Source organism: Phoxinus phoxinus, assembly GCF_949152265.1.
Source record: "Phoxinus phoxinus genome assembly, chromosome: 16".
Lineage (NCBI taxonomy): Eukaryota > Metazoa > Chordata > Actinopteri > Cypriniformes > Leuciscidae > Phoxinus > Phoxinus phoxinus.
Window position 1 is genome coordinate 5964675 of NC_136891.1, and position 12787 is coordinate 5977461.

Here is a 12787-nt window from a genome sequence, read left to right on the forward strand (position 1 = left end):
ATATAATAAACCATAATAGCATTCAAACTAATTAAAGTTCCAATGAATTTTAGTATTGAAATCCCGAATCCAGTCATCTGTGATTATCATCAGGCTTTACTCCACAGGCTGCCTTCCTTACCCACAATCCAACACTAGCTGAAGGGGGTGTCAGGGTTACTGTTGAATCATGATCTCTCAGGGCGATAAAACCGTCCGTTAGTATCTGAACTCTGTGGATTGAACAGACCACCAGAATGGAGGATTGTTGGCACCGAGGCAGACTCTTTGGTTAGGCCATTAAATCATCTTTGCCTGGTTCCATCTCAATATAGCAGCAGAGTAAATATTTGAGTAATACTTACTGAAGGTACAGCTCTGGGCCCGTGCCAAAATCACCACTACAGGCAAAATGACTGAATAGGGAGCATTCAGTGTAGCCACCGATCATCACAGAATTCAACATCTCCGTGTCCCTGGAGTAAACCGGGAATATAATGATGCTGGTAACAAACTAATCAGAGGAAGGCCATAAGCTATTCTTTGATGAAGAATGGGGAGAAAGGTGAAGTTCGGTGGTGTTCCTCTCACGTTAGATCAGTTGTGCTTTCATTTACACATAGGCTAATAAATATTATTAAAAACGCTTGATGAAAACTGGAAAATGTATATGTTCTGTAAGGGTGGTTTTTAATTTTAGCTCATGTTCATTGATGGGAGTGATTAACTTAAAGTAGTGATGCTACTTTTCAGTAGTGTGGCAGTAGCCCTGTTGTTTCGAAGTGCCCATCAGTGGCGGTTGCTGGTCTTTCAAAGAGGGGAAGCTCATTTTCGGCCTACATCATAACATTTTTCCATTTATTTATACGTAAATTCTGCCCTACGTTCCTGTATGAATTAATGAATGAATGAACAAACGATCAAAAAAAAGATATTAAACTCGACGGAGGAAATGTGGGGATTAGGTTAAACTGAAACAAGGAATGTGGTGTATAATTGTGAGAAATGTATGATGAAAATTCGCTAGCAATTTTGCCAAGCAAATACCAAGAAATAGGTTGCAGCAGTTGCAAAATCCGTGATGGGACTGAGCTCGAATAGCTTCAGCGTCAGCGACTTTTTATAGTACAAAATCGCTGTCAATCAAAAGGAGATTCAACAGACCCTCCAATCATCACGCAGAAGCCCGGAGTCCAGGCCAGCCCGCTCCTCCATTCACTCCCAGAGACGCTGAGCGTCCGTGGGCAGGACATAATCGCAGCATTTATCCAATGACCGTCCAGTTTCGAAGCACTGAAAAAAACTGTTCAGAGCGGCCCCATTGAAGTCAATGGACGCTCGGCTTCAACAGGGAAATGCACTGTAACGCTACGGGAATGTATGAGAAGGAAATCGAGTCATCCGACCTGCTGTATGTAGCTGATTCTGAACCAACTCGTCTTCGACATGAACGTGTTCTAACGCATTTTTAGTCAATAAAATGTTAACACAATAGTACATATTTGACCATTCATTTTTTGACATTATAGAGGAAGCCAAGCTTTAGCTGGAAAATATCTTTATTCAAGAACCGCTATAAAGCCAAAACAATATATGTTACCTTAAATCATCCGTTTATCACTGTAAAGCCGCTTTGAAACAATCTACATTGTTAAAAGCGCTAAATAAAGATGACTACACTTGACTTGACTTGACTTGCAGTCTTAAAGAAATCCCCACTGGTGCCCATATAATGCTATTTTTAAAGATTCCTGATTTTGTTTTGCAGGTCTTCTACAATAGTTTTACATGCATCCAAGGTAAAAAAAAACACTTTAATTTTCTCAGCATCGCCTCTTTGCTCACAGTGTCTGAAACGGTTAGATCAGTGTTTCTTAACCCTGCTCCTGAAGGACCCCCAACACTGCACGTTTTCTTTGTCTCCCTAATCAAACACGCCTGAATTACCTCTTCAGCTCATTAACCCATGTGATAATGAGCTGATGAGTTGAATCAGGTGTGTTTGATTCAGTCTCTCTAAACCCCTCCTTTGCATGAGCTTTCTCTGCTCTGATTGGTCAGATGACCCAGACTGTTGTGATTGGTCGACCGCTTACAGTGCATGTCGGAAACAAAACGGCCATTACCATATTTGGATTTCAGCTCCGGACACTTCCTCAGCAATTGATACATAGAGATACGAACAGTAATGATGGCGTCACTTTTACCGTGAGTTCTCATCTTTTGAAGTGCATTTGCAAGCGCTAAAAACAGCGTCTTCTCGACATGTCGACAACACGAACCAATCTCTTCCAGTCTCAGCTACAACTACAGTGTTTGATGGTCAAAGTAGACGTTGTTCGCGGGCAGCCAATAAATTATGCGAGTTTGTTACAAACCTACGTAGGTTCTTGCAGGAAGTGAGACTGGAATTACTGACGACTCATTTCAGGCAGTTCAGAATCAGTTCTTTCTTTTGGGAGACTCTGGGTATCATTCACTTTGATCTTCGAAACTTCTCAGACCTTTTACTTTCACACACAGCTTTATTACACACTACATGAACTACACTGTAATATCCGAGAGAGAAAAAACATGATATCAGCACTTTAAGTTTTTCAAAATTACCACAACCAAACAAAGTCTGATTAATATCCGTGAATCGGTCACTGAATCATATGAATCATCATTTAAAAGCTTTTACCACAATCACTGCATTTTCATTGTTCTTTGTTGCACAATAAATATATATAGTTAAATGCTCCAGTTCATTACTCTAATTTCAGTAGTAATTTCTTTTTAATTTAATGATGACACCTTCACTGAGATCATAGTTTTTTTATGTTTTATTATACGTTTATATAAAATATATGTTGTCCACTTAAATAGCATGTATTTGGCTACATTTTGTTAGTAGCTTGTTGTTTAGCTAACTTTGTGATTTCTTTTGCATACTGCTTTCTGTCTGTTTTTTGTTCTAATATTTGTATAACTCATTATTGAAAGAGTTGTGCAATGGTTGTACTGTATGTTCAGCAAACTCTTTACAGATTTTTGACCCAGACCACCTCGAACTATCCATTTCATCAGCATGTTTCATGACAAATGTGTCTGAACTTCAACCTCAATTCAGCTATTTTTAGGTGCAAAGTGTTCATACATGTAGCTTTGCAATTCCTTCACACATTGCAGCGCAGTGCATTAGTAACTATTATGGCTGGATTTTCTATACATTTCTATATCAATGTTTAGGTTCTTTTCTTGACTTGAGACAATGGTTTAGCTCCCTTTTAATAATCTGTTTTCTGTGGACATTCAGAATATGAAAATTGTCTCCAAAATTGTGCAAGAGCAAAGAGAATATTCAACCAACTCAAAACAGAGATCAGAAAGGCGACTGGCACTAAAGAGTCAGATAGGACTTCTACTTTAAAAAAAAGTTTGAGTTGCATGAGGATGGGGATCTTCTGTCACATTATGTCAGCGTCATCCAGTCTCTGTCAAAAGGCTCTTTTGTTCACATTATTGTTTACTGCACAGTGTAGATCACAGTGACATAAGGCTTGTTTCTCTGTCAAAGCTCTTTTAATGAAACACTGTGTGTGGCCCTGCTCACATCACATGGTCTGTCCATCTACCAATCCATCCGTCTGTCCATTTCATATTTCACAATATTATATCAGATCAAACAAATGTAGCATTGGCGAGCATATAGACTTTTTCTTTAAAAAACAATGATTTTTTCAATGATAGTGTATTTAATTAATTTATAAACGTTTGCTAGAATGATGTTTCATTGTGAAAGTATTCTACTTCCTTCATTACCGGTGACTGGTGGAAAAGTTAAAGGTGACCTATATGCCCCTTTTCACAAGCTGTAGTGGAAGTATCTGGTGTCTCCAGAATGTGTCTGTAGTTTCAGCTCAAAACACCCCAATGATCATTTATTAGGCTATAGCTTGTCAAATTTGCCCCTATTTGGGTGTGAGCAAAAACACTCAGTTTTTGTGTGTGTCCCTTTAAATGCTAATGAGCCGCTGCTCCCAGTTACTCCAGCAACAACAAAACTGGAGAATGTCACGCAGCCAAAATGTCAGAAAGTGTCAGTAGCGGTGTTCAGTTACAGTCGGACATTGATGGAGAGACTCGCGAAGAAGTTACAACTTTTTAAAAATTCACCTGGACTATTCTGAATGGTTAGTGGATAAATATATGTAGTTGTTGTGTAGCATGTACTGTACCATCATGTTAATCTAAAAATCTTTATGAAACGACTTTTGTGCAAATCCAACGTTGAACTGACCCTCGACTCTATTCGTCACTTTTCCTTTCCATAAATGAAGTTCAACCACGCTGTCCTCAGTCTATGGAGACTCTTATTCATTGGTACATCCAATAACAGAACATTTTGTAATGTTTTTGACATTGTGTACCTCCAGTGAGGAAACAGAAATGGCAGACTGCTGCGGCTCACTCAGGGCGGATCTATTCTAATCAGCATGGGCGGGGCTTCCTCCTACTCTTATGTAAAAGTAGGGGGAAATCTGGAACCGCTCGTTTGGAGAGGCTGTTTATGATTTATGGGGATTATATAAAAAAGAAGTGGGTGGATTTTTACCAATTATAGGCTGGCTGTTTACACACAGTGTGGACAAACATCTGTGTTCAAACCCCTTATAAAATTAAATTTTGCATAATAGTTCCCCTTTAAAGCTGAAGTGTCTGCTAAAAATAACTGTTTTCAAACAGGTTTCCCCAAACAAACCTTTTCACATTTATTTATTAATTCATTTCTTTCTGTATGTATCATAACATTTTGTTGTCTTTTGTTATTGTTTTCTTAGCAAGTTCTGTAAAAGTCTCCAGTTGACATGTAACGATATGTATATGGAATATTGATGGATGTACATAGGTAGCCCCTAATGCCCTCCAACAAGTAATTAGACTTGTGAAGGGAACTTTGGAAATCATCGCTGAAGTTCCCCAGAGACTCTGGCGTTTTGAACTGCTGTGTAGGTAGACTCGTGTTTATCCTGGATAGGATTCTTGATTAAAATGGCAGAGAGTAAGAAATTGGCTGAGTTTGCAGTGGTTAGGCCACCAGACTAAAATATCTTCTTTAGCAAAATAATGTTGTTTCGATGTTTCTCGGGCCTTTTTTTTTTTTCGTTTAAAATTTTTGATTTAATTTCAGTTCAAGGAGTTATTTTTAATGCATGTTGTACTTGTAAGAGAGCCATTCGATATTAAACATCCCCCCCCCCCACCCCCATCCTACGCTGAGGGCGATTTTTATTTTCCTTCCAAACTGCAACTCCAAAAACAGTCGAGCAGACACCACAAGAAAGGCCCTCTAGGTCACTGGAAGATGTAGACTCACCATTGGACGGCAAAAGAAAAATATCTACTTTCATTCAAATTATACCTTACAGACCATACCGAACAATTCACATCAAATATAAACATCCTTTTGGACATATTACTTCACATATTGAGTTTCTCTCTCCTTGGATGCGCCATGGACTTTCTAGAGGGTGAACAGTATTTTCTGAGTCTCTCTTCCCTGTTATACGGTGGATCGCCTTAATATAGTAGATCCCCACCTTCAACGATGCCCAATATTTGTATTTGTAGCTCCTGCCAACAGGAACTGCTTGCAAGTGGTGTTTGTTTCCTATAAAAGCATGTTAATTCAGAGGCGGCCACAGTGTAAACTAGCCTGGCGTTTTACAGATGTAGCCTGTTAAACTAAATCACTGTACCTGCCTGTTCGTTTCATATGGCTAAGGCAGGATATCGAGCCAAGTCTTAACGTGTGTATATATATATGATCTCTGTTATTGCAAATGTATTTTTAACATTTTGAAAACATTCTGCCTGCCAAATTGGTCCTTCATTATGTGGTGTTCATTCGGAGATTCTTAAATATTACATCTAAAATTAACCGTCTTGAATGACTTGGTTGGGTGGGGGCTTGGAAAAAAATCAATCAAATTACAAATTCAGTGTTAATTCATGCATTGCATAAAATAGAGAAAGCGGTGCAGTTAATTATTTAAAAAAAATATTTGTAAATATGGAAATTTTTCATTTTGTTTATTTTATGAAATCAGATTTTGTATTTATTTTAAATTCTCAATTTTGTTTCAGTCGTTGATCAGGATGTACACTACCTTTCAAAAGTTTAAGATCAGTAATTTTGTTTTTTTAAGGAATTAATGCTTTTATTCATCGAGGATGTATTAAATTTATTAAAAGTGACAGTAAAGACATTTATAACGTTTCAAAAGATTTATATTTATTAGTAAATGCTGTTTTTTTTTACTTTCTATTCGTCAAGAATCCTGTTTTCAACATTGATAATAAGAAGAAATATCTTTAGCAGCAAATTAGCATATTACAATGATTTCTAAAGGATCATGTGACACTGAAGATTGGAGTAATGATGCTGAAAATTCAGTTTTGCATCATATGGATACATTACATTTAAAAATATATTGAAATAGAAAACAGTTATTTTGAATTGTAATAATATTTCACAATATTACAGTTTTTCAGTTGATCATGCAGCCTTGGTGAGCATAAAGTGCTTTTTTTTTCCTCAAAAACAAAAATCTTACTGACCTCAGACTTTTGTAACGGTAATGTGTGTTACTGTACTGAAATTTATTCATGATCATTTATTTACATCAGATGATAATATCGGGTGCCTTTCATCACCAAAGTGGCACATTGTCATATTTAGATGCCTTGAGTTATAAGAGACACTGCTAATATTTAAATTTGTGATGTGGGTGTGAAATGTGAGTAGAAAAAATATTTACACTAGAATTGGTAATTAGCTTTGAACCGCAGGGTATGCCAGGATAATGTTTATTGCTTTTCATAATTAACATAGAGAGCAAAAACAAGCCATAAATTAAACATGTTATTCAAACTGTAGGATGTGTTGCACTTTCTGAAGCATTTAAATGTTCAGTTAAAGGTCCTTTAAGGTTTTTTCACATATGTCACATTATTTTGTGCATGTAATACAATGGCATTGTTTAGCAACGTTACCAAATTATATTCAGATATATAATTACAAGCTATTCAGTTAAACTGCAGTTAATACAGTGCAAGCTACTGACAAAATTACATCGAAGGCATTTAAGAACTTACAATTATATGACATTTTTTGTTCCATTTATCTACAAAATCAGCAAGTAGCTCAGTTAAGGTGACAACATTAAACTTGAACAGATAAATGTTCACGATGAACAGCGAAAATTGCCTAATTATTTTGTTTCAAAAGTAGACACAATGTCGCACAGGAAATCTGTGAATCTCTTTTAAACTATAGTTCAGCGAGGATCTCTAAAGCTGCATGCACAAAACAATATGACGCATGAACCAACAGTGTCTCATTACGTAACTACTTGTTGGGGGGAAAAAAAGGTTGTTAGTAATAGTGGATAGTCTATATGTTTAACCAGTTACTCCCCTCACCGTGTGTTCAACTAGGTTAAACTTGAAATAAAATATCTAAAACATTCCATGCGTTCCAGACTTTCGATACATTCTAACGTCAGCATTCTTTATCTGTTTAAACAAATACCCACAAGCAGGATCACAAAGCAGCCCCGAGCCTCTGCCAGGCAAACGTCTGCGTGCCGTGTGAAACCGGTGAGTCACCGAGCGTGATAGTGGTTTGTCACATGTTTGGGAGGCATCTCTTCATCACACACCCGGCTGTCAGGTACAGAATAATGTATTGCCTCTTACAGGAATTGCTCATTTGGAGAACAGAGAGGCCGACTCGTTCACACACGCATACTGAGATAGATTCAGCGTACCAGGCATATGCTCTGCCTTTATGAGTAAGAAACTGAAAGAAGAGAAGGGCCTCCACATTATTTATCTTTATTTTATTGGTAAAGTCTTGCGTAGTTAATGTATTAACTAACATGAACTAGCAATACATTTGTTACTGTATTTATTCATCTAAATGTTCAGTTAAAATTAATTATTAATTCATTTTTGCCTGATTGATCAGTGTTTACCAACTCTACATTTTATGGAGTCAGTTTTTTAAAGTGAAATTAATACTTTTATTCAGCAGTGATGCATTAAAATTGATCCAAAGTGACAGTAAAGACATTTATAATGTTACTAAAGATTTATATTTCAAGTGAATGCTGTTCTGAACCTCCTATTCATCAGAGAATCTCGTTTTTTACAAAAATATTAACTTGTTTTCAACATTGATAATAAGAAATGGTAACACTTTACAATAAGGTCTCGTTTGTTAACATTAGTTAATGTATTAACTAACATGAATTAACATTAGCAATATAATATTTCTTTCTGTAGTTATTCATCTTTCTTAACATTAGTTAATAAAAATATAACTGTGTTGTTTGTTCGTGTTAGTTCACAGTGCATTAACTAATGTTAACAACTTTTGATTTGAATAATATATTGTTTTTAACATTAACTAATATTAATACATGTTGTAGATGTATTGTTCTTTTTTAAGTTCATGTGAACACATTAGCTAATATTAATAAATAAAACAATCTTGTAAAGTGTTACCAAAGAACATTGAACATCAAATCATCATTATGTTAGAATGATTTTTGAAGGATAATGTGACACTGAAGACTGGAAAAAATAGAGCACAACTATTTTGAATTGTAATAATATTTCACAAAGTTACTGTTTTTAACGCATGTTTCATCAAAGCCTTGGTGAGCATAAGACACTCCTCTCAAAAACAAAAATCTCACAGACCCCACACTTTTGAATGGTCGTGTATGTTACTGTAGTTAAATGACACGTACCACCACAAAAGTGTCATATTCAGATGCATTCAGTTCTTCTAAGAGACAATCCTTCCACGTTATAAGCAGCTATCCTCACATCACCTCAGGGTTAAGCTAAGAAGGATGCGGAGGTCGAAAGAGAGCAGGAGGGAAAGAAGTGCGCACACATGTGTAGGGAGAAGGCTGAGCGTTCACGCCCCCCTCCGAAGCCTCATGACTCATGAGCAGCGGCATCACACCCACCCCTTCCCTCTCCGGAGAACCACGCGTCTTCAGAAGGAAAACAGAGGAAGAGAGCAAAGAAAGTTGGCCCACACGACTCCGGTGATGTCACGAGCATGTGACCCTGCTTCTCCAGTGACAGTGTTCTGAGGGAAAGAAAAAAGATTTTTTAAAGGCTCGTGCCTCTTTGGGTTTGTGTGAAGGCTCCGCTCACATCCCGAGCAACCACAGAACCGCAGAAAAGTTCGGCTCTGGATTTTTGCATGGGGCTGCCGGCGGCGCGTAAATGGTTAATTGTCGCCGGTCAACTTCAGGTTTGAGGACCACACCAACCAGTAAGTACTCTTCAACCAACCGCACTATCCTCTGCAGAGAGCCTGGCTCCGTCCTGTCCAATAGGGCGACAGATTTTTTGCATTTTTTTCCTAAACCAGACCTGGTTATTACTTGTGGTCATGAAAATAGTTGATACAAAAACGCATTTCTTGTGGATGTTTTTTCCTTTTTTGCATCTTCCCCTGGCACGCTGCACGCTCCTAACCTAAAAGGCGTCAAGGGTCACCGAAAACCACAGAGAAGCGAAATTTGGGACCGACGGTGGCGACCATGGCATCCAACAGCCTCTTTAGTTCTATGACCCCATGTCAGCAGAACTTCTTCTGGGGTAAGTGCCCAAGGATTTCTCCCTGTTCTTGACCGTTCCACGTGCTAGACCGTATAATAAGGAACTGCGTTTTGAGAAGCAACAATCATGTGTTGATGTTTACAAACATTCGGCTAGGCCAGCCATCGTAAAGCATGACTGCAGGAAGTGTTGTAGGGAAGCTCGGGTGCTGAAGTGTCATTGTAAACGTAATGCAGGCTTTTTGGGATATGCATCAAAAAAGCGGGAGTTTGAAATCCAGTATTAAAGCAAATAAGTGAATGTTTGACATTGACTGTTAGGTTAGTGGGTGTGTACGAGCTGAAAGTCCAGAAGGGTTACAGATGAGAAAGTCACCGTAAAGTCTTCAAAAGTTGAGAAATGTACTAGATATTCTTTGCAAAAGGGATTTAATTAAGTAAGCATCTTTCTCAGACTGTCTGGCTGTGGGTATATGGATATATATATATATATATATATATATATATATATATATATATATATATATATATATATATATATGTGGAATTATTTGGGTCGGAATAAATTCTAGTATCTTTCAAGTGACGTTCACTGAAAATCCTACTCCTTTTATGATTTATTACGTCTGGTCTGTTGACACCTGGGTGCTGAGACGAAATATACAAAAATAGTGTCTGAAATTGTAGAAAATATAAAAACATGATTAAATACACAAGAATAACAGGCAAGCACAAATCCATATTGTGTGCATAAAGAAATATGACTTTCCCATGTCACAGAGAAGTAAGAGAGCCCCATTCATTCTCACCTATGGCTTTTGCCGATTCCTCCAAGAGAAATGTTGTAAAGCCGTTTTGGAGTGTGAATGTCTGCTTTCCAAACACAGCTGTGCGAGGCCTGCTCCTTCAGCACGCGTGCTGTTCTCTGGCGTGTGTGTTGCGGGGAACCCAGAGACACTTGCAGCAATCAGAGCCCCATTAGCATGTTAACCTCTGACCCATGCTCTCAGGGGTGAGGAGAACGGGACGGGGGGAAAGTTTGGCTTGATTGTGGCTAGTGCAGATATGTACATGTACAGTAAAAGACCACATGAGGCTCTCACTGTAATCAGTTAATGTGTGGTTTTAATTTATGCACAGAGAGTTTTTAAATAGCTATATTGTGCATTAAGGCAGCATTTTATATTTAACAGACAGTATCAATATGATTAAAAAACTGTTTATCTCAACATGCTTAAAATTGCCTTCGTGGAAAAAGTTACTTCTCTGTGAGTTGTTAGAGACCTCATTATCAAAGTTATTTTGTAGCATTTTTTCTGCAAAACGTTTTTGATGAGGGATATTTTTTGCTATCTTATTTGCTTTCTGAAAATATAAGTCGATTTGTGACGAAAAATGTAGTTCTCTTTTGTATGTATTCTGCTTAATAGATTTTGATCAGTTTAGAGGAACATATTATTTTAATAATTTGACGGGGGTGGGGGGTAATTTTATGAATAAATAAAAGGTTACTATTATTGTTTTACACATACAGCATTGAGGTCTCTGTTAAGTTTAAACTGTGTGTGTGGTAGACAAGGGTACTGAATTTTAATCAGTTTGACTTGCATTCCACATTTTATATAATTAATAAATACATTCATATAATTAGCAAAATTCTTAACTCACTGTAAAAAAAATATGATCAGTAAGTTATGACAATATATGTTTTTACATTGCTTTAACTCATCAAAATAAGTGAAGCAATTTTAAACTTTTTTATGTTATACAAGATTCAACTACATTTGTTAAAATCATTTTAATGTAATTTAAGTTGGAATGACTTAAACATCCAAGTTGATTGTACTTAAAAATATAAGGCTGCAACTTTTTTTTTTTTTTTTACAGTGCTAAGAGTTTTTAACTTTTCATATTAGTGTGCACTGATAGATGTTATGACCAGTGAAGAAAAAAAAGGAAAAAAAGAAACCAGACCCTAACAGACACATTATATTTCATTCAGGCTCCACTATTGAGAGATTTGGATTTAATTAAGTAGAAAACATTCTCTGTAACGCTGCCTAATGGCAGATGGGTGTGGAGTAATTGTCTACATGTGTGGCATGAGACAGACTCGCGAGGTTTCTCCAGGGCATATTTTGTTGCTCGTTATCAAAATCGAGCTACGGTATTGACAATTATCCCATGGTAGCAATTATCATCTAGCGAGAACGCAAGACATTTTCAAAATAAAAAAACTCGGATTGATGAAAGAAAAGAAGACGGTTTAGTGACTCCACAAGCGTTCCAGAGAATCCCAAATAATTTGAGACGAGTATTAAAAGGCAGCTTCTGTTGTATGCATCGTCTGCTCAGATCCCACCGCCCGCCGTCATTCCTGAGACATCTTAAAAGCAAACCAGACTGGCTTTTTCCGAAGCAGTGCCAGAGCAGGGAAGCCCTCTCATCAATAGGTAATTGAAGCGAGGGGAAAATCTCTGACCCTGAGCTGCAGCTTCTGTGAAAGGGAGAGGATCATCTAAAAATATCATCAAAGCCATATTCATTTAGCGCTGTTTAATTGTAGCTGGCGAGCAAACATGTAATTTCGACTGCAATTTTTAGATATTGAATGGTCCTTGGGGTGTATTCATTCACTAATAGTCAGGTAGAGTTTTGTGGGCACACTACGCCTTTTGTGAAAGGACTTTGAGGTTATAGTCTCGTCCTTCACTGTTGCACAATTCTATAACTAAAATAATATATAAATTATACTGTAAAATTTAGTGACAAATTATGAAAGTGAGGCTGGTTTGCTTTTGAGATGTCATACGACAGCCAGTGGTAAGATTTGAGCAGTTGACTTAATATTAAATTAATTAATATTTTAAATAAATATTTATTTATTGCTCTTTCTGTCTCACTTACGTTCTCAATAAATCATAATTTAAACTAATATTTAGTTATCCTATTTATCTATATTTTCGTGTCACTTACATTCTCACTAAATGATAACTGCTACTATAAAATAATTGTACATGAAATGCTTCACAAGCACAGCCAGGCGCACAGTATAAATGTTATAATGCCGCATGATTTGCAATGGACACAGAAATGAATACAAGCTTTTAAAGGTCAGTAAAACATTGGGTTGAGCCTTCGTCCTCCATCGCGCCATTAAAAAGAGGCATGTGATCGTA

The 12787-nt window shown here is 37.1% G+C and overlaps 1 protein-coding gene across 13 annotated transcripts in view; it reads left to right on the forward strand.

Annotated features, from left to right (window-relative positions):
• The window catches only part of runx2b (RUNX family transcription factor 2b), a 132303-nt gene that overhangs the window by 75957 nt on the left and 43559 nt on the right, over window positions 1-12787 (forward strand). For 3 of the 13 annotated variants that reach the window (XM_079584829.1, XM_079584832.1, XM_079584830.1), the window contains exons 1-2: window positions 9182-9319; window positions 9533-9648. The exons of 8 other annotated variants lie outside the window; for them this stretch is intronic. In XM_079584829.1, coding sequence (XP_079440955.1) covers window positions 9591-9648 — 58 coding nt within the window. In that variant the 5' untranslated portion in view covers window positions 9182-9319; window positions 9533-9590. Of the gene's footprint in view, window positions 1-9167; window positions 9320-9479; window positions 9649-12787 lie in introns of those variants that run through there. 2 more of the 13 variants (XM_079584836.1, XM_079584835.1) reach the window with 2 other exon arrangements.